Source organism: Girardinichthys multiradiatus, chromosome 13 (assembly GCF_021462225.1).
Source record: "Girardinichthys multiradiatus isolate DD_20200921_A chromosome 13, DD_fGirMul_XY1, whole genome shotgun sequence".
In the NCBI taxonomy this organism is placed as follows: domain Eukaryota; kingdom Metazoa; phylum Chordata; class Actinopteri; order Cyprinodontiformes; family Goodeidae; genus Girardinichthys; species Girardinichthys multiradiatus.
The window spans coordinates 30,563,644-30,586,692 of record NC_061806.1 but is presented as its reverse complement, the minus strand read 5'-3'; the positions used below and the strand labels follow the sequence as shown (position 1 = coordinate 30,586,692).

The following is a 23,049-nucleotide window of genomic DNA, read 5'->3' as shown; positions in this document are numbered from 1 at the left end:
TGCATGGTGGCATTAATAGGCTGTGGTCTAGACACCCAGGGGTAATATGACTGCACCATTTGGTCTGTCTGAATAAATATTACCATCTGTGGGCTTATTTAACTAACACTGGGTGTCACTAATGCTGGGAACAAACAGGGAAGTGTGACACTAAACGCCAACTGAACATTTTCAAAGTTTTTTTTAAGTTTCGCTGAAACATTATCACATTTTTTCACAGTTCATACTACATTTTTCTTATTTTTCATAACATTTAGGGTGTCATTTGTTTAAGTTTGTCTATTTAATTTTACCAAATAAATTAAATTAAACTTTGCATTAGGCCGACTGAATGTGGCATTGACTGTGGTCGACATATTTAGGTGTCTCTCATCTCATCAGTGTTAGTGTCATGCTGTTACATGCTTCATTGTGCCTTTCAAATATTCTGAGAAGATTTAACTATAAATATTTTTGCCCTTAAAAATTTGCCAGAGCCATGCATCATTCGCTTTGCAAGTTTATTGTGGGAAGCACCACATTAGGGCTGGTTGAAAATAATTTTTTATTGTCTGTGAACAATAAAACGGACTCTCAAACACAGGCTGAGGGAGGTTGGTGATTGAATTCAGGAAAATGTGAGCGCGGGTTCCAGCCTTACAGCTGCCTCACTTAAGAACTTGATATTAACAAGGTGGTGAACAAATTATTTTTTTATTCAAAATGCTAAATATTGCTTTAGTTTATGGTTTCTCAACAAATAGTAGGTCCTAAACTATTTAGTTTATGGCTTTAGGTTTCTGTTTTGTTTTATTACCTTAGCTATTTTTAAGGGGCTGCATGTTTGTGATTTTATCTTGAATGAGGCAGCTGGACCCTTGGCAGCTCTGCAGGTACAGATGGAGTATAATCTATCGTGAAAAAAATCCAGACATTCATTCATCCAGGATCTATACTTGCTTAACCTTGCCTGGTCATTGGGGTTCTGCTCTGATCTCCAGAGGTCATTAAGTGAGAGGCAGGGTACACCCTGGACAGGTCTTCAGTCCATCACAGGGAAACACACAGACAACCATACTCATATTTAGTGGCAGTTTAGAGAGACGAATGAACCTAACAGTCATGTTTTTGGACTTGGGACGGAAGCTGGAGTACCCAGAGAGAACCAATGCATGAACAGGGAGAACATGCAAACTCCATGCAGAAAGACCCCAGGCGGGATTTGAACTCAGGACCTTCTTGCTGAAAGGCAACAGTACTACCATGAGACCTGCAATATCGTTGATTTCTTTTATGCTGCTTTAACACAATTAATTAAATTATTTTATAACAATATAAGTTTCATATCAACATTCAAATTTGTTCCTGATATACACATTTAGGATTTTTTCTTCTTATCGCAAGTATGCCTTAGTGACATAGTGCCTTTGAGCAATCTGAGAAAGCCAACAAAATAAATCAAAGCCTAGACTGCAGGTGGAAAGCAGACAGGTTGACCTCAGTTTGTGAAAGTGGTGACAGGATGTAAGATCACTGTTTCTTTCTATAGTTACATGTATGTTTCATATTAAAATGTATTCTGGATTATATGGATTGTGCATGGATCTCTCTGATGTTCTGTGTTTACATCAGGTAAAACTGTTAAATGATTGTAGAGTGTCAGATACATTTTCAATTGACTCAGCAGTATCACATCAACAGCGACTTGTTCCAGTTGGTTGAAGAATGTGAGCAGAATAGAGGGCACTGTCTGGTGTAAACTGAGCTTTGCTGACCCACCCTGTCCTAGTTCATATATGTGGTTTGGACTGTTGCCCATCTGCTCCAACACAGTGCTTTCGTTTTTTCACCATACGTACAGTGGTAGACTCTGTGAGGGCATTCTCTACCTCATCCTATGTCATCATGGTGACGCAAGAACATTTAAGATAACTTTCAATATCAGTTTAACTCAAACCAAAATCCGTAGAGCTACGAAAAATTATCTTTTGGAGAGGATATCAGTAAAATCAATGACTTGATAAACCGCATGCAGGATCATTTGAATAAGCAACACACTGTTGTCTGTGACATTATTTGCAAAATCTCTAAGCAAGTCTAAAACAATAAAGTTAATTTATTTCCCTATTTCTCCTCCTTATCAGATCCAGTGGATGTGTTGCGCGCTCTGCAGGTTCCCTCTCTCCCTGAGGGTGTGAAGAAAGTCCCAGGCTTCTGCACATCCCGCCGCTCCAGCAGCCCAGATCATGCTTACCGTATCACCAAGAAGGCCCAGATCTCTGCGCCCACCAAGCAGCTCTTCTCAGGTAAGCTTCAGGTTGTCTTGGTGTACGATTTTCTTAACAGTTTATGGGAACCACTGTAATGATGTATGGCCATGTGGCTATAGATAACTAAAACCTAACTATAGGTTTCAAAGGTTTACATTAAGAGTAACTCCTAACATTTGGTAAATGGCAGCAGTACCCACGGCATAAGATATTTTCAGGGGTGTAATCTTTAACCCAGGAGACAAAGCAATGACTGGGACTGTTTGTGAAACACCAAGATGATTTATATTAAATATAAAAAAGTTTTTTGTTCGTTTTTTTTTTTAGCTTGTTTGGTTTTTCATAAAACCATTCAATGAGGTGAAAAAAATCAAATCAGGAAGTGTATTGGATATTGAGATTTTATTTAATGAACTTTATAATTTTTCAATATTTCAACCAGCAGTAGTTTCTCACTGTTGTGTCAAAACTGCTAGCTTTGAGATTATGATCAATCTACTTTATTCTGGCCATCTATTTTGAAAACGTAAGAAGAGAAAAATATAATAAAAATATATTCAAGACATACAAAGTAAAACAAGCTAACTGATAAGTTTTTCATCAAAGTAAATATTAACTAGTTAGCGGGTCAAATCGAAAATTATTTTTCAAATGATACCAAAACATCAGTAAAAGCATTTTTTCATTTGTGTGGGTAGACAGAAAAAAGCTCAGACCAGCTTTTTGTGATTTATTTCTTCTAATTTTAACAAACGCCATCACTCTACGCACGCACGTCGTATCCATGGCAACTGTAAGCTAGGGTAACTTTAGTAGCTTGAGTTAAAAACTTCAAAAATTGACGAATTTAGGACCTAGTTTTTATTAAATACGTTGAATAATTATTTTGTGGATGTATACTAATATAGCAAAGTTTAGCAACATTTTGTTTGTTGTTTTTCTTTTTTAATTTTCCTGCTAGCTAACCATATCGATCGCTAATGCTAGCTTGAAAGCTAACTGTTTTCTGACGAGAAAGAATCAAATGTGGTAACTGTTGCTTTTTGAAAACAGATAAGAAAACAGTGTTTCGTTAAGCATTTTATTTTACAGAATTGTTGTTTTTAATGTTTATCATAAATTATGTGTAAAACGTATCGCTGTCATTCATTACAGCTCGTTATGCTTCATTGTGTGTTAAACTCTCGCATTCTAATTTTTATTGTGGCTGTCTGTCCTCTTCGTGCTAAATGGCTTCTGGTATAATTATGTGTTATTGTGTTGGAGCTAAGTCAACTTTGTGGGAGGATTTCAACACGTTACCTTCAGGTTTTTGCCTGACACGATGGAGTAAAGTTTGAAAACAGAAAGTACCACTTATGTGGTTATTAAGAAATCCTTAAAAGCCCAAGCTGATTTCTAGCTTTGATTCTGCTTAGCATTCTTTGCCAGGCTGTGGCCACCTGTCATTATGAGCTCATATCATGATGCCAGCTTTACATTCTGAAATATGTTGATCCTGAGGTGCCTCTCCCTTCACTTTAATTTTGAGATTTATGTCAACTTGCACTGCTTCTGTTTTTCTTGTATTTCTCTCTGTCAATAATTGTCATACTACACGTGTTGCGTTTTGTTTATCTGTTTTAATTGTTTTTTTGCATCTTTTCTATTTAAATAAAGGGTTAGCACCAGGAGTTGAGTCAGTTTGCACCACTGTTTTTTACTCCCTCCACAACCAAAGTTTTACATTGACTTAAATAAATTTTTTATTATGACAACCTTTTTTTTTTACAATCTTCTTCTAAAACAAAACTAAGTAATTCTATCAGTGGTACATTTGTGGACTACTTATTTTTTGTAATGTGTTGATCATTTTTTGTCAAAGTCTGTTTCACCCTTTTCCTTCTTCTCCCACAGGTCGTTTCCCAGAGAACTTCTCCATCATGACTCTGATCAAGCCCCAGGCTGGTCTCCAAGCCTTCCTCCTCTCAATCTACAGTGAGCAGGGGATCCAGCAGTTGGGCATTGAACTGGGACGCTCGCCTGTTTTTCTGTATGAGGACCAGCATGGCAAACCAGCTCCAGAGGATTACCCACTCTTCAAAGGCATCAACCTGGCTGATGGCAAGTCAGTAACTGGCAACAACCAGCTTGTGACTGGTTGAAATAACATGATTTCAGTCATTTGGGAAGTTATAAATAGCATTGTTGTTCATGTTCATTGGAAATTGTGTGATTGAAGGGATGGTTTAGTTTAATATTTATAGCTTTGGTCACATGTATGTTTGTTTGCTATTCCTCCTACTTGTCTGCAGGTGGCATCGGATCGCTTTCTCTGTTTCAAAGAAAAATGTGACACTACTGCTGGACTGCAAGAAGAAGATGACCCGCCCCCTGCCCCGAGGCAATAACGCTGAGGTTGACACCAATGGCATCACAGTGTTTGGAGCTCGTCTGCTTGATGAGGAAGTTTTCCAGGTCAGGATCTTAAGTCAGCAAGCTAGGTTAATATTAGGCAAATTACTATACTGTGATTATAGACTGTTTTCTACAACGTTTCATCACACAGATTAAATGCTTTGAAATGGCATTGTATTAGGTTGTATGGAAGTGCCATATAAATCCTGCTTTTTCTTCTCAGGGAGACATCCAGCAGCTGTTAATTGCCTCCAACCCTCAGGCAGCATATGACTTCTGTGAACACTACAGCCCTGACTGTGACTCCCCTCTGCCCAAGACCCAAGCTCAGGACCCCAACACATACGTGAGTAACACTACAGAACTGGTACATAGCAGTGTACAACACCTAGTCTTTAGTAAACACACAAACACACAATCCTTCAACTCCTAATGTCACGTACTATAATAACAGTATCTTAGAAGATAAATAATTAGCATTACAACTCTTAGAAAGTGAAAACACATCTGTGGCTCCAAGAAATCTGGCCCAATAAGAACCTGTGGATGTTTTTTCTTACATGACCTGCCTAAACCAGCCATTAGGTGAAAAATATTAGGTGAGCCTTATGTTGAACTAAACAACAGGTTCTGCTAAATAACAAGTTGTACATTTTTCTGTTAGTTGACTTGAGATGATGTTTGCTGAAAATTGGAGCTGTTGAAATGTAGATGTAAAGTATTAAATAGTTATAAAATTGAGTAAGTAAGAAGAAAACAAATATGATTTTCTGGAAAAATTGCAGAAGACAAAAGAATCCCCAAAACCTTTTATCAAAGGCATATCCTGGTGGATATTTTTCATTACATGTATTTTGTTTCTTCAGCTCTGGAACAACAGTTCAGTGACTTTTACTGTCAAAACCTGACATTTTCATTCTGGTTGTGTACCTAATTTCCTCTCACAAGAGCTTTTTAACATCTGCTTTTTCTTTCAACATTCAGTTTATAATTGTACGTGTGTATTAAGAATACCAGAGCATATATAAATATGGTCAAATAGTAAAATCAACTGCATAAAACCTCTGAAATATAAGTCCTCAGGTTCAGATTGGGTCATCTGATAAACCATCAAAGTTCTGCTCCCCCTTTCTCTCTTCCTCATGCATCCTTGTCATCACCAACCGTTTGTATCTATCCGACTTCTCCCTCACTTCCACAATTTGTGTCCCAAGGGTGGTTAGAAAAGGCGAGGGGTTTTTAATTTTCCTCTCAGATCTGCTTACCTAAAGATTTACTCCCTTTTGTGGATATGATATACACCTAACTGTTTTCTGCTCTACTACAATGGAACACAGAAAGGTAGGGGTAAGAGGATGATACAATAAAACATCAATGTCTTTCCATATTTTGTTCTGATGGATTGAAATAAAGAGAATATCAACAGAACATGAAAATAAAATTGATTGGTTTAGTGGTTATATTGTGACATAGGATTGTGACTAAAGGTCAGCTTCGGGTGGAACCCGTTGCTTACTGAGACTGGTTGTGCACAATACATTGTAGGATTTTCTAACTGTGTTGCAGTGTTTGGAAGTTGACCTTCCTGTGACACCAGCTGCAGCACAGATTTAATTAATCAAAAAGGTTTCATCTGCATGCATCCATCCAAAGTACCCAATCTGTTTTGAGCTTGCCTGCCTGATCTTACTCAGTGTAAATTATTCGTCACTGCACAGATCTGTCATGTTGACGTTTTTGGGATGTCTGCTTCTTGAATGAATATGAGTCACTGTTGTTATATTTATTTGACTCCATCGTTGCTTTTTTATTGTTTTCTCATTCATTAGGATTGGTTATTTATTGGCTCTTATAACATGGGCCCCTTTTAGCAATCTAAACAGACTCGGATAAACTGAGAAATGAAAGCTTTGCCCCCTTTGCTTTCTATTGCAGTCTTTTAATGTGATATTTTTGGCTTCTTTACATTCTTGTTCTTCTTTGTTCTTCATAACGCCTCCTTATTTCCCTGTGAAAATCTACGCTTCCGCTCTTTATGAGTTTCTCTTGCTTTCATGTGTCTTCATGTCCCATTCCACCTCGTCCATTCTATCTTTCTTCCAATCTTTCAATCCCTCCATCTTTCTCAGTACTTTGATGAGGAGCAGGATGACCATGAATAGCCCTATTATTATGAGGACAAACAGGCCTTCCCACCCCTGCAACCCCTGTCCTCAGCCTGGGGACTTCAGACAAGAGAGAGGGAAAACAAAATTTGGGTTGGTAGAAGCAAATGAAATGAAAGAAAAGGGTGTGACATGTTAGAATGTTATTAACAATACAATCCATGATATACAGGTTAACTTTGTATCTTAATATAATCTGAATTTATTGTACATATGTGCTAAAATTATCTATGTCAAGTCAGGCACCTCTCATCCGTTATCACTCCGTACCTCCCTTAGCTTACATTACCTTTCTTATTAATCAAGATTGACCTCCTAGACATCCACTTCATATCTGTCATTTGTCTTACACACGTTATCTTTGTTTCATGTCAGGTTGTCCTTATGTCATTAACATGTTATCATTTATGTATGTATGTATGTTCACATGTGGCCAAGTGGCGGCACTGAGGAGGTGTAGGTATGGTTGTTTTAGCACACACATGTATAAGCTTTTTCTCCTTTATTTTACATTATTAATGCTGGTACATTTTTGTATTCTTATCTACATCATGTTTGTTTCAAACGTTTACATTTTGAACCTTACTCCACTTTAACAGTGAAAGTATTTTTGTGCATTCTGCAAATCTTTAACATAAAACAGCAACAATATTAAAACTTTTGGATCTGTTGACAGTACTATATTAATTACATTGGATTGAGTTTATGCAAATATGACCCAAGATTAGAAAAATGACAAAGTAATCTGTTCTTCATTAAATATTTTCAACATTGCAGATTGGATTTATGATAATCAGCTATTCAGCTGATAAACACAGAGGAAAATATGCTGATAATTTAATCTTAAAATAAAATTTAATCTTAGGTTTGATGACCTCTCTTTCTCTTTTAATCTAAACCCCACCAGTTTGCAACAAAACTATAGTGTTATTTGAGTTGTTTATTGTTTTATTCCTTGCATGATCACGTCATTGTCGTTGTTCTGACACATTTAGATTGCTGCATGCAGTTGCTGTCTTTTTGTATCTTTTGTATTTGTTGTATTATGTGTTCAACATAGATAATTCAGGACACAAAATAATTTTACTGCATGGTTAAACAGTTTGAAACGTTGCATTATATTCATAAAAGCCTTGCATGTATGTCACAGTTTGCATCAAAATGTGTTCAACTGCTACATTGCAGTCACTGAACTATTTTTTTTTTAGTTTTATGTTTTTATTTTTTTTTGTTTTAGAATCAACACTTTTTACTTGCATGTATTTACCTGTAACAGTGGGAGATTAAAGAAGTATCTATGTATGTTTTTTTCTTTTTTTTTTTAGATTTCATTGAACTAACATGTTTTTTCATGCCTAGTTAACATTAAGCTGTTTTCCTTTGCATGCCTTAACAGCTGGAAATTACTTGGTTTTCCAGTTGGACTGCTTAGTTCATTAGTGCAGCTAATGCAGCTCTGCAGCAGGTTAGTGCATCAGTGTATGTGTGTGTTTTGTGTGTGTGTTGGTGGCAATGTCTCTACAATGTGTGTGTGTGTGTGTGTGTGTGTGTGTGTGTGTGTGTGTTAAAGCAGCTGGCTTTACCTGACCAGTCACACCTCAGTGCCTCTACTAAACCACTACCTCCAGTTTCTTAGAGAGCAAAGATGCTGCTTTGTCATTTCATGTTGGGAATGGCATTACTGGAGAAAACAGCCAAAATAATAAAAAACAAAGAAAGCCTCATAGGATTTTGGATCAAAGTAACAAACATTTCTTAAATGTCTCATGTGAGTCCACTGCTGACTGTTTTTTTATAATGTTATTTTAGATGTAGATCTCTGCTGTATCCAGTAATGCCTGCACAGTCTCAGTAAACCATCCAGACCTTAGCCATCTGTATGTCACTGTTTGTCAAAACACCCACTCTTGTCTTTTTGTCTCTTTCTGTCAATCCTTTGTTTGTGCTTTTCATCTTCCTCCCAACCCCTCCGTGTATCTTTGTTATCTTATACCCTCCCTCCCTTTCTTTGTCAATTTGCACTTCTACATTATGAAAACTCTTCTACAAACACTTTTACTGGATATTAGAAGAAAGCACTCAGTGGAAGAGCAGCTCCCACTAAAACCCATCTTTTAAAGGCTAAACCCACCCCAGCTAAGTCAGCCAAGAGTGGACCATACAAACTGGTAGTCAAGCCACCTATGCCAACCAAAGCTAAATCTCCTACAGCTAAATCATCTAAAGTAAAACCTACTGCAGCAGAGATCTTCTTGTCTAAAATCAAGCCAACTCCAGCAAGTAAATCTAAACCCACATCTGCTCCAGCGCAGAATGGAAATGGCAAATCAATTGTCCAGAAGAAACCAACTGCCGGAGCTAAAGCCACTGGTAATGCTAATGGAAAGCTATCTCCAGAGAAATCTAATGGCAACAGCAAGGCTCAGACCAATACAAATGGAAATGGCAAAGGAAACGGAAAAGCCTCTGTTGTGTCTAAAGTGAATGGAAATGCCAAAGCTACGACAGACAAGAAAGCTCTCAGAAATGGCAAAACTACTCCTGAAGTTAAAGTTAAATCTGGAATTAAAGTCAATGAAGCAAACGGCAACAACAAAGTGTCTAGTAAAGGGGCTACAAATATCAAAACCACTACTGGAAAAAAGACTGTGGAAAGTGCAGCTACATTAACTCCCATGCTGAAAACTACTAAAGTCCCCCAACTCACCAAATCAGCTCCTACTAAATCCTCCAAACTCACTGCTACCAAAGTCCCTGTAACACGGCTCGGACAGACAACCAAAGGTAAACATTTGGTCAAATCAACAGTCAGCAAACCTGAGAAGGTTTCCAATCCAACAAAAGCAACTTCAACATCTCCAGCCATCCGACCCACTCCACCTAGACCCCCAAAATCCAAGGAGACAGATGTCAAATCCCAACACAGACATTTCCCACCATTTGTCAATGCTGCAGCGAGTGGATCCGCCGTGGCTACTAAGAAAGTTACCAACGGTTATCAACAGGTACAACATGAGGGCTCATGTTTGGCTTAAAATGTCCACAGATTTGTTTCTCCGTTCTTCCATTCTCTTTGCCAGCCTTTTCCATCATGTAGGATCTACAGCAGAATCTCAGCTGGCATGCAGATTTTAATGTAAATCCTCAGTGATGTACAAGCTGGCTGTCTGAATGGAAGTTGCTTCCTAAGAGCATATTGCCTTCTTGTCTTTTCATATATCATATGTTCCTTACAATCTTCCCAACCTCTTCATATGATATGACCGTGTGGCGCACATTGAAGCATGGCTAAATATGCAGCTTCTCTATTCTTTACTGGACTTCATACTGAAACAGGATCCTTATCCCCAGACCTAATTTTCCATGGAAACAGTTAAAGTAACATTCAGATAATGACCTTGGGTTGCTATGGTGCAGAAACTGGGAGTCAAAATTTATTACCGCACACATGTTCAATACAACAAACCTCCACCTGTCGCTTTGTCTCTGTCTTTCTGACATCTATCTCTTTGTCTTTTGACTTTATATTAAATATGAAAAACAGCTTCACAGGATCTACTTTAAGTCTGCATTGATATCTGTATATATTATGAATCTAGGCAGAAAAACATGAATTGATTGATTAAATTAATAAAGTGAAGCTCTGTGAGGCTGTTAAGTCACACTGTCTTAGTTTTCTAACTTTAGGTGAAACTAGACATCCTGAATCATCAAGCTGTGACGTTTCCATCTCATGGGATGGATAGATGCTCTCAGTGGTGTTTCCAATAGGAGCAAACTTCACACTTTTTGAATCTTGGCTTGTGAGCTATATAAAGCAAAACCCGTACAAGTATTGCATGAAAAGAGATTTAAGTAAAGTCTCAATGACATTACAAATCTTGCATCTTGCAAAATGTATAGTCATTGGCGTTCTCCAGCTACCTGAAACTTCTTTTCTATAATGATCTTTAGCAGATTAAAAATGTGCATCTTCAGTGAAGAGAACATTTGCCGCTGGTGACCACAGTTTTACGATGCATTCCAATTTCTGGCTAAAGCAGACTGGACTAACCCTGCTGTCCCAATCAACTCTGCTTACTTCCTCTCTGCTCACAACTTTCCTGTCAACCTGACCAATCAGGACGTAGACACTGAATATTCAGAGGCTGGCCACACCCCTACAGACACCGATTATTACTATGAGGAGATGCTCCCACATCCAGACGGTGAGGTGATTGGACAAGACGAGGTTTCTGTTCAGGTAAAAACTCACCGACTCATGTCAAAGAAAACCAAATATATAGATAGATCTTCCACTGTTAATTTACTTCCAGATTTGTAGATTGCAATCAACTGGTTAGACAAATGTGTCCAGTAAAATCCAGCAGATAAGAAGTGAAAATGAATGATTTGTATCACAGAATAAAAATGGTTTAATTCCTGTATGATGGTGAGCCCAGTCCTTGTAGTTTAACAACATAGTGTTCCTCTTTACATTTTCTAACCACTCATTACTGTGCTGTTGGCACTGATGTGAAATAAAATTTCTTTTAAAGCGAACCCACCACCTTCATCTTCTTTGTCATCAAATATTTTTATGTGGTTCTCTTTTTCCTTAACAGCAAGGTTCCCATCTTGTTCTCATGTCAAGATACCTGGTTGATATCCAAGTCATCTTGGAATAAGAACAAAAACCTTGTGAAAAAAGGTCCACATGATAATATTTGATATGAAGTTTTAACACAGTAACAAGACGAGATGCATCAAATGCATCCTTAACTTGACTGGATTACAGTCGCCACTAAGGGCTCCTTAATGGCAATTTTGTTTAATTTTGGCAGCATTAAAAAATGTCTCGCAGTTTTCATTTGCTCAAGTACAAAATCATTTATACATACATAATCATTTATTTAGTTATTTATCTACTTATCAGTTTTACATGACTTTATTTACTTTGTTTAGACCAATTTTAGTGTTGAAATCTGACATATTGTTGAAGAAACCTTAAGCATGGTAAGAAATGTTCACTGAAAAGGCTGTAGAGGCTCTCATGTGTTTTTATAATTGCTTTATTTGTATGAGTTACAAGGAAATATTATTCCCACTGGATTAAGAACTGTTATAACATGTTAGGTAAGTACACAAGTAAACTTTTAGCTTTGCATAGAGAAGCACGTAGCAGAAGCTTGTTTTCGCAGAGTTTGTCATTATCAGTTTGTGTTCAGAAATTTACAAATAAAGGTTTCCACCCTAGACTTGCTTTCTTGTTCTACCAAACTCTTAGAAAATAAATTAGTTTACAAGTCATCAAACACAAGCTGGTAATGACAGGCTTTGGTGCAAACCTGAGAAAGCTAAGTTTTGGGTGAAAAACAGAAGATTTAGAGTGGCAGGATAAATGTCCTTCAACATTATTTACCTAGAACAATAGACCGAATCAAGTTTCTAGGATCTGCCACATTGTTTTATTTGATCCCAAACTTAGAGTTTAGTTGCACAAGGTAAGTTAAATTTAAACTGTTCCCTTTCCTGGTACATCTCCTTATTAATCTCTTTAAATGTAATTTTTTTCGTGCTTCACATCTCATTACTTTCCCTTCCCTCTGTCCTACCTTTATTTTCTCTTGATTCTTTCTTCTCGGGTTTTCCGTCCATCTTTGTGGGGCTATAATAAACCCTTTCCAGCCCCAGGTAGAACCAGGCTTGGAGGGAGAGGAGGTAGATGCCACAAAGGCAGGCGGTGTGGGAGAAGAGGTCTTCTCTGAGGATTATGTGACTGGAGACTTGGGCATGAGGGAATATGATTATTCCTACAAAGACTACAATGAACCATTACCAGAGACTGGAGAGGCTGATGGTTACGGTGGGCCCGCCTTGTCCGCTGTGACGGACGAGGGAGGCGTAAGTATTTTTGCTTTTGAAGCAAAAAAAATCCTTTTAACCAATCAGAAATTCTGGTCCTTGATAAATTGTGTTCAGTATCTTCTCAGTGACCTGTCTGAGTTTGCCATCTGTCCTGGGTCAGCGCTGGGCTTTACACAGTCCAGATACATTTCCTATCCGCTGTTGTTAATTCAAACTCATGTCGTTAACATGTTCTTTCTCTGTAAAAAAGGGAAAGTTGACATGGTAAAGCTACTAAGTTAAAAAAGTTACTCCAGGCAAAGCTCAGTCAGCCAAAGAGAAATAAGTTGAATGCAATTCAAGACCTTGAAGTTACACTGTTGGTTAAAATTGTTTTTATCTGATAAAGTGCAATGTAAGCAGTAAAAACAATGCTATGGCTAGTGCTGATGTAGAGCCTCCTGTTAAGCCTAATCAGTAACTTGAAGTATGACATACTCTGGACAATGTGTCCTCTGAAAGGTCACCAGTTTTCAGTGGATGGCTTTTTCAGTAGTGGTAAGTGTTTATCTCTTTAAAAATGTTTAAAAGTTATGGAACAAGACTCCAGAGATCCACTGAAGAAAATCTGAAGAGCTTCAAACATGCAAAGCGCACTGTGTTTGTTTTACTTTCAATGCTTTAAAATAAGTTGGGGAGTTGAGTTGGCTCTGATCCATGTTCTCAGAAAGGTTTCAGTTAACATATGTCATATTTAGGTTTTTGGCTTATATGTGTCTCCATAATGATTGTGTTGTGTTCCTGGATACCTGTGTGTTGCCCTCAGGCCAGAATCAGGGGCATCAATGGCCAGAAGGGAGAGAAGGGAGAACCAGCTGTCCTGGAGCCGGTGAGTCCGTATTGTCTGTTTAGGCACTATGACTCGGTTCAGAGTTCTGATGGCATCATTTTAGAGTAGCTGGAGGTTTTTAAGTGAGTCGTTAGGAAATCTTCATAATAAGGAATGACAGCTGCTAATATTAAGTAGTAACGGTCATTATTTAATTCATTAATTTCAACTCATCAATATTGACTCTAATGCATATTTATGCTTCTTTAGTTTATGGAAGTTTAAACGTTCTTTGCTAAACTTCTTGTCCTTGTTAAAGCACTAAACATTAAAAATGATTTATTTGTTTTTTATTTGGTGCATATTTTAGTGACAAAATGTTTGTTCTGACATTCCAGTATATCCTCTGGTATTATAATAAGAACACTGATTTCTGCATTGTGCAAACTGTAACATCCTTTTGTTTTCAGTTTTTTCTGTTGACCTAATTGAACCATTTCTATTTAAATGTTGCTATTTTTCCAGGGAATGCTGATTGAAGGTCCTCCAGGGCCTGAAGGACCTGCTGTAAGTAGTACATTAGTGGTTGCCTAGTTGATTATTTAGGTTATATGATTATATTTCTTGATTGCCACATTTAGAAATGCAGTTACTATGTTTAACAGTTAATTAAAGTTACTTCGTCTCTGTTTTCATAGGGGGTTCCAGGACCTTCTGGCCCTTCTGGACCTCCTGGCTCAATGGGTGACCCTGGTGAGAGGGTGAGATTTTCTTCTGATTATTTTTTTCTGATGCAGATTTGTGATAAATAAGTGATGACTGTAGTTTGAAAAAGTTAAAACTTATTTCCAGTATTTCTTCATCTTAATCTTTGTCTAATTCTCCTTTTTGTTCTGCAGGGTCCTCCTGGTAGGTCAGGTCTTCCTGGAGCAAATGGAGTTCCTGGACCTCCTGGAACCTCAGTCATGCTGCCTGTAAAGCATCTTTACTGATCTAATCCTTTAGACACAGTTTCTATTTCTAATGATGCTGTTGAGTAGATTTTCTGGACGCCTTTAATATGTAACAGTGTTTCTTCTCAGCCATAGGTGTAACTGTATTTTTAGCATGTTCAGCCAACTTAAATGGGTCGAGGCTGTTTGATATTACAACAATGACAATTTAAACCAAACTTTAAAACTTCTTCTGTGTTTATAGCTTCAGTCAAACAGAATCTCACCACTTGATGTTTCTGCTGTTTGCTTATTAAAGTTAATGTTCAATTCTGTTTTTATTTTGTATCATAATCATTTAGTCTTTGATTCAGCTCACAGATTTTTTATTTTCTTCTTGCAGTTCCGCTTCGGACAGAGTGGAGGCGATAAGGGTCCTGCTGTTTCTGTACAGGAAGCCCAGGCAGCAGCCATCTTGTCCCAGGCCAGGGTTAGTTTTTATTTTTATTTAACCTTAGCCCACTGTAACTAATTGTTTTTTTTTGAAGAATTTATGATGCCTTGCAGTTACCCACATAGATCCATAATAGCATTTATTGGCATAAGGGGGCTTTTATTTAAATTAGCCAAATGCACCCAAGTAGTTGACCGAGTAAATCATTATGCAAAGAAGTTTAAATATATGGAAAAGAAACTAGAATGTCAATATATCAATAAGTTTAAATCAACATGAAACTAAGTCAAATAATATGATGGTATATCAGTGCAGCAAATTGTAAAATTGATGTAGAAAATTATAATAAATAGCCTCTGTCTCTTCCATCATTAAGATTTTAATGTTTTGCTTTCTGTAGATGGCTATGAAGGGACCTCCTGGACCAATGGGATTCACAGGACGCCCAGGACCCCTGGTAGGTTGTCTGCAACCAGCTACAGATCTGTTCATTTTATGACCGCTCTGAGCCACTCTGTTCATTGAAACGCTGGTATTGTTTGTTTTTTCCCGTCAAACTGTTTGTCTTAGGGAGGTCCGGGAAGTTCAGGTTTCAAAGGAGAAGGTGGAGACCCAGGTCCTCAGGTAAATCCGTCATTTCACCAGACTGGTCAGTTCCCATTCATCACAGACCCTCACCACTGGCATTTTATGTTTAGGGTCCTAGGGGTTCCCAGGGTTTGATGGGCCCTCCAGGCAAATCTGGAAGAAGAGTGAGTAAAAACAGTGTTTTTAAGCTATTTAAGTATTTTATCCATAAAAGGTTAAGTCCTGTGTTGATTAAAGATGTAGTACTTTCAGAGGTTCAGGACCCGTTTCTTTGGTTCTGTTGTAGATGTGTTTGTACAAGCTTCACCCTGCAAAACTGCAGATGGATGTTTTAAAACACAGTTTTTTCTATATCCCTAACAGGGTCGTGCCGGCGCTGATGGTGCTAGGGGAATGCCAGGAGAGACTGGAACCAAGGTTAAGCGTTCTCCATTATGTTAAAATATTTAACGTGATATTTAACATTTCTTCAAACACTCAAAATTAGCATAATACTGTCAGCCTTGCTAATGTTTCTTATCTACAGTTTTAAATTAAATAAAAGTGTCCTAAATGTTAATATTTCAGGGTGATCGTGGTTTTGATGGTCTTCCTGGTCTGCCTGGTGATAAAGGACACAGAGTAAGTTCAAATCATTGGTCGCTTTAATGCAGGATTCTGGTTCTGTTCTGTTCAGAGCTTTCATTGTTCATGATTTTGTTAAGCAGCTGTAGAATATCTGTAGTCTTCATCTAGAATATTTTTAATTTAGGGTGATTCAGGTCCAATGGGACCACAAGGATCTTCTGGAGAGGATGGAGAGAGGGTACGTAATAAAAAGAAAATAACCGGGTCAGTACTTATCTATGAATTATCATCTGCTCACTGATGTGTCGTATCTGTGTTTGCAGGGAGACGACGGAGACATTGGTCCCAGGGGTCTCCCAGGTGAACCCGTGAGTGTTTCCATGGCAGCCAAGGAGATCTAACATCTCTGTATTTTGGGTTTTTCTTTGATTAATGTTGTGAATGTAAATATATATATTTAATAATCTGATAAATTCAGTTTTACACAAAAATATCCGTGGTGTTTTAGATTGAACTGGATGTTTTATGTGCAGTCTGTTCAGGAGACGTTACAGTGATGGATTCTTATTGGTTCTTCTGTGTGTTTTTTAAGGGACCTCGTGGTTTGCTTGGCCCTAAAGGTCCTCCTGGAATCCCTGGACCTCCTGTGAGTAAAATCACTCTAAACTATGCCCTGTTTTATTTTAACAGGATTAGGTTATTCATGTCTGACCATAACCCACCAACTGCAAAAATATCAGTGTAGCCCTGATCCCTGAGAGGTAAATCTGACTCTTTCAATGAGAATGTGATTGTTCCACATTCTTTGCAAAACAAATCAAGCATCCTGAATATTGGCTGTGATGCACATAGAGTCCCAACTATCACTTTGAGACCCATTTCTTATTTATTTCAGCTTGTTACTTAAAGTCTGAGGTTTTTTTATTTTTTAGAATTACTTTGACGCAACAAAACAAAAATAACATATTGACGCCTGATATTTAGCTTTATTTGCTAAGGTGTCCAAATGCAGTATGTTTAAAACTTATAGTTGGTGTCCATGTTTGAATTCTGCTTGTGTCGTCTCTTTTTAGGGTGTAAGAGGAAACGATGGACCCCACGGTCCCAAAGGAAACTTGGTCAGTAACCTTATAACCTGTAATCTTCTCTTGTAATCTTGTTGTTACTCCTCTGGTTGTTATGAAATATCTTAAATAAATTATTAGTAGTTTTATTTGATTTTCTCTTCTTGATTGCGTGTCTTTCTGTCCCTCAGGGTCCCCAAGGTGAGCCAGGACCTCCTGGACAGCAGGGAACTTCAGGAACTCAGGTGAGATACCCTCAAGTTATCTTTGCTGTGTATGTTCTTACTGAGGCAATTATGTGCTGAAGTGTTTATTTTATCCGACCACACAGTTTAATTTAATCATGATTCACCTGTCAGCCTGAGCTGCATCTAAAGCTGCGTCTAGTCCTTTCACTCTCTTTTACAGCTAGTTTTAAATATAGTATGTTCATTAATATTAAAACCTGCGGCCGTAAGGTGCCGGTTTTCAGTCAAGGCTAAAGAGAAAACATTCCCGGTACCAATCCCACCCTGACCTTTACCTGGGATTGTTTAGGTGCACGAACAGTTGAACTTTTTCACATTTGGCCGTGTAACATCCACAAACTTTAACATATTTTCATGGATTTGTTTGTGCAAAACCAACACAAAGTAGTGCATACTTCCAAAATGGAAGGAAAATGATAGTTTGAAAAGTGTTGCATACATATTTATGTATTTGGCCCATTTGCTGCTTTTTCTTCAAAGGTGACCTTATTGGCAAATAGAGGCTGACCTGTGTATACACCAGTATCCCAAGCTTTGGACATCTTCCAGAGCTCTTTTCAATTCATCATCTGAAAATTGAAAGAGTAAAGCACAACTGCAGACCTACCAAGACATGGCCGTCACCAAAGTGACAGGCAAGGAGAGCATCATCATAATTAGACAAGCAGCAGAGAGCCACAACTCAGGAGAATCCGTCAACAGGACAACTATTAATAATACATTCTGCAAATGTGGTCTTTATGAATAAATGGCTAGAATGTTGATTTGTTTAAATAAAGCCATAAGAAGTCCCATCTGCTGTTTGCCACAAGCCATGAAGAGATACAGTGGACATGTAGAAGAAGCTGCTCTGGTCAGATGAAACCAAAACTCAACTTTTTGGCCCATATACAAAACACTATGTGTGGAGGAAACATTAATTTATGAAATAAACTGATGTTTACAGAAACTCTCGGATCTGACGTTAAAACTTGCTATCACAGTGATATGTGACTCCAAAAGCATCGATGAAGGAGGGCTGAAAAAATATTCACGCCACACTTTTTAGATTGTTTTCTTTTTGGACAACACTTTAAAAATGTTTTATAAGAAAGTTTAAAGGGTATTAATACTTTGACAAGGGACTAGCTGGTTGTTTCTGATTAGAGTTGTATTTGTTAAGTGTTAGATCTCTGCAAGGCAAGATTTGCATTAAATGTGTTTAACTACTTTTTGCCTACATTGAAAAGAAGAAGAAAAGAACAAACATTTCAGCTCTCACTGTTCATCTCTGTATTCCTCGGCCATGTCTCCCATCACATTCAACAGTGATGCTACATATAAGTACACTGATTTGTGCAGCAAATAAATATCTTGTTCAGCATTACTGTGTAACTCTATAGTTTTGATGTCCCCAGATCACCAATTAACAATCATGTAAAAGACACAGAGTCTCAATCAGGTTTTTTTGTTGCTTCAATGCAGAATTCTTCACGTCTACGTCGGGATGTCTCCTAATAGTATAACTTCTAGATGTCTGTTACTTATAGATATGCATAGAGGAGTTTTTTCTGCAGTTTGTTTTATAAATTTGGCAAAATTAATAGTTTTTTTATTATTTGTTTTTCTTTGCAGGGAATGCCAGGACCTCAGGGGGCTATTGGACCACCAGGAGACAAAGTAAGAAGCCAGAAACACACATTTTAAATCTATTTTCGAACCTTTAACCAGTTTTAGCCATTACTTTAGTTATAGAAAGATGTAAATAAGGTAAAAAAATAAACAGTGTATTACCAACAGATTACCATGTATGCACTTTACTTCACATCACAAAACTAGTTTATTTCAGTTTATTTATTTTTTTTATTTACCACAATAAAATACACAATGAAACAGTTTAAAACAATGCAGGGAGAGAGAATCCATAAGAGTAAAAACATGTGAAAAAATATATAAATTAAAATTAATAAAACTAAGATTTCAATGACAGTAATTACAAGATAATAACAAACATGTAAAGCTGGTTTCCAAGCTATCAATATCTAATGCACAAATAACAAAATATAAAAAAATAAACAATAAAAATATACAATTTATAAAAAGATGTCTATTTATCAGTAAACATATGTTGTTTTATATCCTAATAAAATACAATGTAATGTATCGTATAAATAAAAACAGATATTTATAATATATTAATAGAATAAATTTTAAGAATCTGGAGATTCTGAAATAAAGAACCGTTTTGAAATGGAGTCAGTAGAAAGTTCAGGAAGATTTTGGAATATAATTTTTACACTACAAATAACACTAGATTTATTTAACATTTAATGATGATTGGGTCCTTTTAGACTATGTAGCAAAGTTAAATATTGATATTAATGAGTGAATGAAAACTAGAATGAGCATGGATGAGAGCTGGATCATCTGCAAACATTACTGGTGTTTGGTTAATGAAATCATTATTGGCAAATTATTAACATAAATCAGAAATAATAGTGGTCCTAAAGTGGGTCTAGTGGGATTCCAGGTGGTAGGCCGGGTCTATCAGAATTAAAACCATTTACACAAAATACTTCTTCTATCATTTAAACATTTAAATAGATAGGTAGTATCAAAATCCATGCACCATTTTTACGTTTTATCTAATGGGAATCTATCTTGGATGTTAATATAGATAAATCTATTGTCACTAAACCAACATACAATGTGCAGCAGTTCAACAATATGGTGTAGTGACCCATGAAGATGAACAGAGAAAATATGTAGAGAATAAAATAAACGGTGCATAAATATTGCAGCCATTAAACAGAGAAAAATTAAATTGGCACTTTATATACATGTATGTTGCACATTGCACAGTTCAAATGAGGCAGTAATCAGGTATTGCTATGTTGTAAAAGCTGTTCCTGAGTCTGTTATTGCATTGTCTCAGCCCTGTATTTGCGACCTGAGGGCAGCAGCTCCAACACCCAGTGACCTGGGTGAGGACAATGCCTCAGAATGCTGCTTGCCCTCTTCAGACAGCGAGTTCTGAAGAGGTCCTTCTGTGGAGGAAGAGGGTGACCTTCTGGGTGTTGTTGGTGACTCTCTCTAGTCCCTTCTGGTGGGCCATGGTGCAATGTGCAAACCATACATAGATACAGTAAGTCAGCACACCCTTTGGAGCAGCGGTACAAGATGTTGCTCCTGACTCAGGTTGAGTCTTTTGAGGATCCTCAGAAAGTGGAGCTGTTGCTGGGCCTTTACAGTCGCTCGCCGAAGTATTAGAGAGGTTGGAGGTCTACATCCATGTGCACACCCAGGAATTTTAAGTGGGCCACTCCCTCCCCACACTCCCCACTGATGGTGATGGGCTGCAGGTCAGATGATCTTCTCCCTGTATGCTGTTGTGTCACCACCAGAGATGTCATAAGCAAACATGATGACAGCATTGTAATTGCTGACAGTCATTGGTGTACAGAGAGGACAGTAGAAGGCTAATTACACAACCTTGTGGAGAGCCAGTGTTGAGGCTCAGGCTGGGGAGAGATGGGCCCACTCTGAGTCTCTGATCCGAAAGAAAGTCTCTGATCCAGCAGCCGGAGGTCTTCATAGCACCGCTGATGTTCAATGTAGGATGTGGTGGTGTGGAGCTCTAGTTGACATGTAGCTCTGTATGTGAACTGCAGAAGGTCAAGTGTGTGTTGAAGGCAGAACATGATGTGGCGGTGAAGCATTGTCTTGAAAATGACAGGTGTCAGAGCAACTGGTCGGTGGTCGTTGATGGTGGTCTTCATGGGCAGCGGGACGGTTGTAGATGACAGAAATATCGAACTTTCTTCAACTTTCTCAGTTTAAAATTCAACTTGGGAAAAAGTTCCCAGTGCAAAATTCTTCCTACCAAACGTAATCAAATTTCCTGATTTGTATGGAATACATCATAATGCCTTTATTGTCTAGATGTAATTATTTGATTTTAGTTCACCTCAAGAGATCGGAGACTAATGCTCTCAAATTTAATGCCCTCTTTAATCTAATTGGATTCTAGATTTTAATAAAATATTATAAACCTTAAGTATGAAATCTTTTTTAAATGTGGATTGGTGACCTGAGTCCTCACCCATCAGCAGCTGAAGATGGGCAGCAGCTCTCCTGCGTCTCTGAACAGGATTAGGTGTCTACAGGAAACAGATGGGTGTCTAGCTGGATTTTTACTTACAAGGTTTAGGTCTTCACCATCTTGACCTTCTCTCTAGGGTCCCACTGGAAAACCAGGTTTGCCTGGAATGCCAGGAGCTGATGGCCCTCCTGTAAGTTAGCTTTGATTATTTCTTTTATTTTGAAATGGAATAAATATAGTCAACACTGAGGCTGGGGGTCTGTTTCATTTATTCACAGGGTCACCCAGGAAAGGAGGGACCACATGGAACTAAAGGCAATCAGGTAGATGTTACAGCCCTTCAGTTTCTCCAACTTTATCCAAAACTGTTCTAAACACTTCCCATCTCGTCTTCAGGGCCCCAGCGGTCCTCAAGGAGCTATTGGCTATCCTGGCCCTCGCGGCATTAAGGTCAGCACATCTTATCCATAATTTATCTAGGTGGTAATGGAAATAAAAAATTTTTTGCCTGAATGTAAAGGTATTTCTGCTCGGTTTGGACTGATTTTAATTCTGGATATTTGTCTGAGATATCTGGATATCTATATCAGTGCACTGATCATGTTATCATTGATTGCAGGGAGGTCAAGGAATCCGTGGTCTAAAGGGACACAAAGGAGAGAAGGTATATGTTTGATTAACGGTTTAATACTTCCTGCAGAGGCAAAATGACTTATTCTTCTTCATTGACTGATATTAGCAACATTATACCAACAAAACAAGACAGACCCGTGCTATATTTATATGTGTTTTTTATCTCCAGGGAGAAGATGGTTTCCCAGGAATTAAAGGAGATTTTGGAGTCAAGGGAGAAAGGGTAAAATGAATTATACATCATACAAGGTTTTCATCGCCTTGATCATTTTTATGGTTTACTGCATCTGGTTACTTCCCATATATACTGACAGTTGTTCACGGATGGCTTTGTTTTCTACCCTGTCAATTAGGGTGAGATTGGAGTAACGGGGCCCAGAGGAGAGGACGGTCCAGAGGGGCCAAAGGGTCGTGTGGGACCTCCTGGTGAGCTTGGACCTATTGGCCTTGCTGGGGAGAAGGTATGAATCTTTAAATCGAGACGAGACAAGATGTTAAGCTGTTAATTCTTCAGAGCACTACTTTCTACTTTTTTATATATTTCAAGAGAAATTTTACAGGAAAATTCGTTTTTTTTATGCTGCGAGTACAGATAATATTCACAAATGTACAACATATAGTTAAGCACAAAATCATTCTTGCACCTGGCAGGTTTAGGTTTAAAGTAGAGGTAGAAAATCTTCGGTACAACCCTTTTTATTTACACCATGTACTGAACAAACAGCATCGTTTTAAACCTCAGGATGTTTACGTGCAAAACTAAGTGCACAACGCTGTAGTCCATCATGCAACATTAAAAAGGACTCCCAGTCGTCACTGAAGTCTGCTGTTTGGGAACATGAAGGTTTCTCTGTCAGCTACAATGAAAATGGAGAAGGTGGACTGAACCAAAGCTTCGTCTCAGCGTTTTTCAACATCTAATTACTCAACCAACTTCAAGTTGAATGTAAACACCATTCAACTTGAACTGGTGAAAAATCTGCTAACGTCCAAATCCTGCAGCATTCAGCCAGCCC

At 37.9% G+C, this 23,049-nt stretch overlaps 1 protein-coding gene across 6 annotated transcripts in view; it reads left to right on the top strand.

The window, feature by feature from the left end:
- The window catches only part of col11a2 (collagen, type XI, alpha 2), a 50,432-nt gene that overhangs the window by 8,703 nt on the left and 18,680 nt on the right, over window positions 1-23,049 (top strand). Inside the window, exons 2-29 of one of the 6 annotated variants that reach the window (XM_047383156.1) lie at window positions 2,124-2,285; window positions 4,146-4,356; window positions 4,544-4,706; window positions 4,870-4,992; window positions 8,881-9,816; window positions 12,479-12,694; window positions 13,464-13,526; window positions 13,992-14,033; window positions 14,165-14,227; window positions 14,366-14,440; window positions 14,802-14,888; window positions 15,253-15,309; window positions 15,423-15,476; window positions 15,551-15,604; window positions 15,804-15,857; window positions 16,008-16,061; window positions 16,192-16,245; window positions 16,331-16,375; window positions 16,600-16,653; window positions 17,081-17,125; window positions 17,263-17,316; window positions 18,934-18,978; window positions 21,537-21,590; window positions 21,679-21,723; window positions 21,797-21,850; window positions 22,020-22,064; window positions 22,203-22,256; window positions 22,387-22,494. In XM_047383156.1, coding sequence (XP_047239112.1) covers window positions 2,124-2,285; window positions 4,146-4,356; window positions 4,544-4,706; window positions 4,870-4,992; window positions 8,881-9,816; window positions 12,479-12,694; window positions 13,464-13,526; window positions 13,992-14,033; window positions 14,165-14,227; window positions 14,366-14,440; window positions 14,802-14,888; window positions 15,253-15,309; window positions 15,423-15,476; window positions 15,551-15,604; window positions 15,804-15,857; window positions 16,008-16,061; window positions 16,192-16,245; window positions 16,331-16,375; window positions 16,600-16,653; window positions 17,081-17,125; window positions 17,263-17,316; window positions 18,934-18,978; window positions 21,537-21,590; window positions 21,679-21,723; window positions 21,797-21,850; window positions 22,020-22,064; window positions 22,203-22,256; window positions 22,387-22,494 — 3,071 coding nt within the window. Of the gene's footprint in view, window positions 1-2,123; window positions 2,286-3,027; window positions 3,053-4,145; window positions 4,357-4,543; window positions 4,707-4,869; window positions 4,993-8,880; window positions 9,817-12,478; window positions 12,695-13,463; window positions 13,527-13,991; window positions 14,034-14,164; window positions 14,228-14,365; window positions 14,441-14,801; window positions 14,889-15,252; window positions 15,310-15,422; window positions 15,477-15,550; window positions 15,605-15,803; window positions 15,858-16,007; window positions 16,062-16,191; window positions 16,246-16,330; window positions 16,376-16,599; window positions 16,654-17,080; window positions 17,126-17,262; window positions 17,317-18,933; window positions 18,979-21,536; window positions 21,591-21,678; window positions 21,724-21,796; window positions 21,851-22,019; window positions 22,065-22,202; window positions 22,257-22,386; window positions 22,495-23,049 lie in introns of those variants that run through there. The other 5 variants (XM_047383158.1, XM_047383157.1, XM_047383160.1 and 2 more) reach the window with 5 other exon arrangements.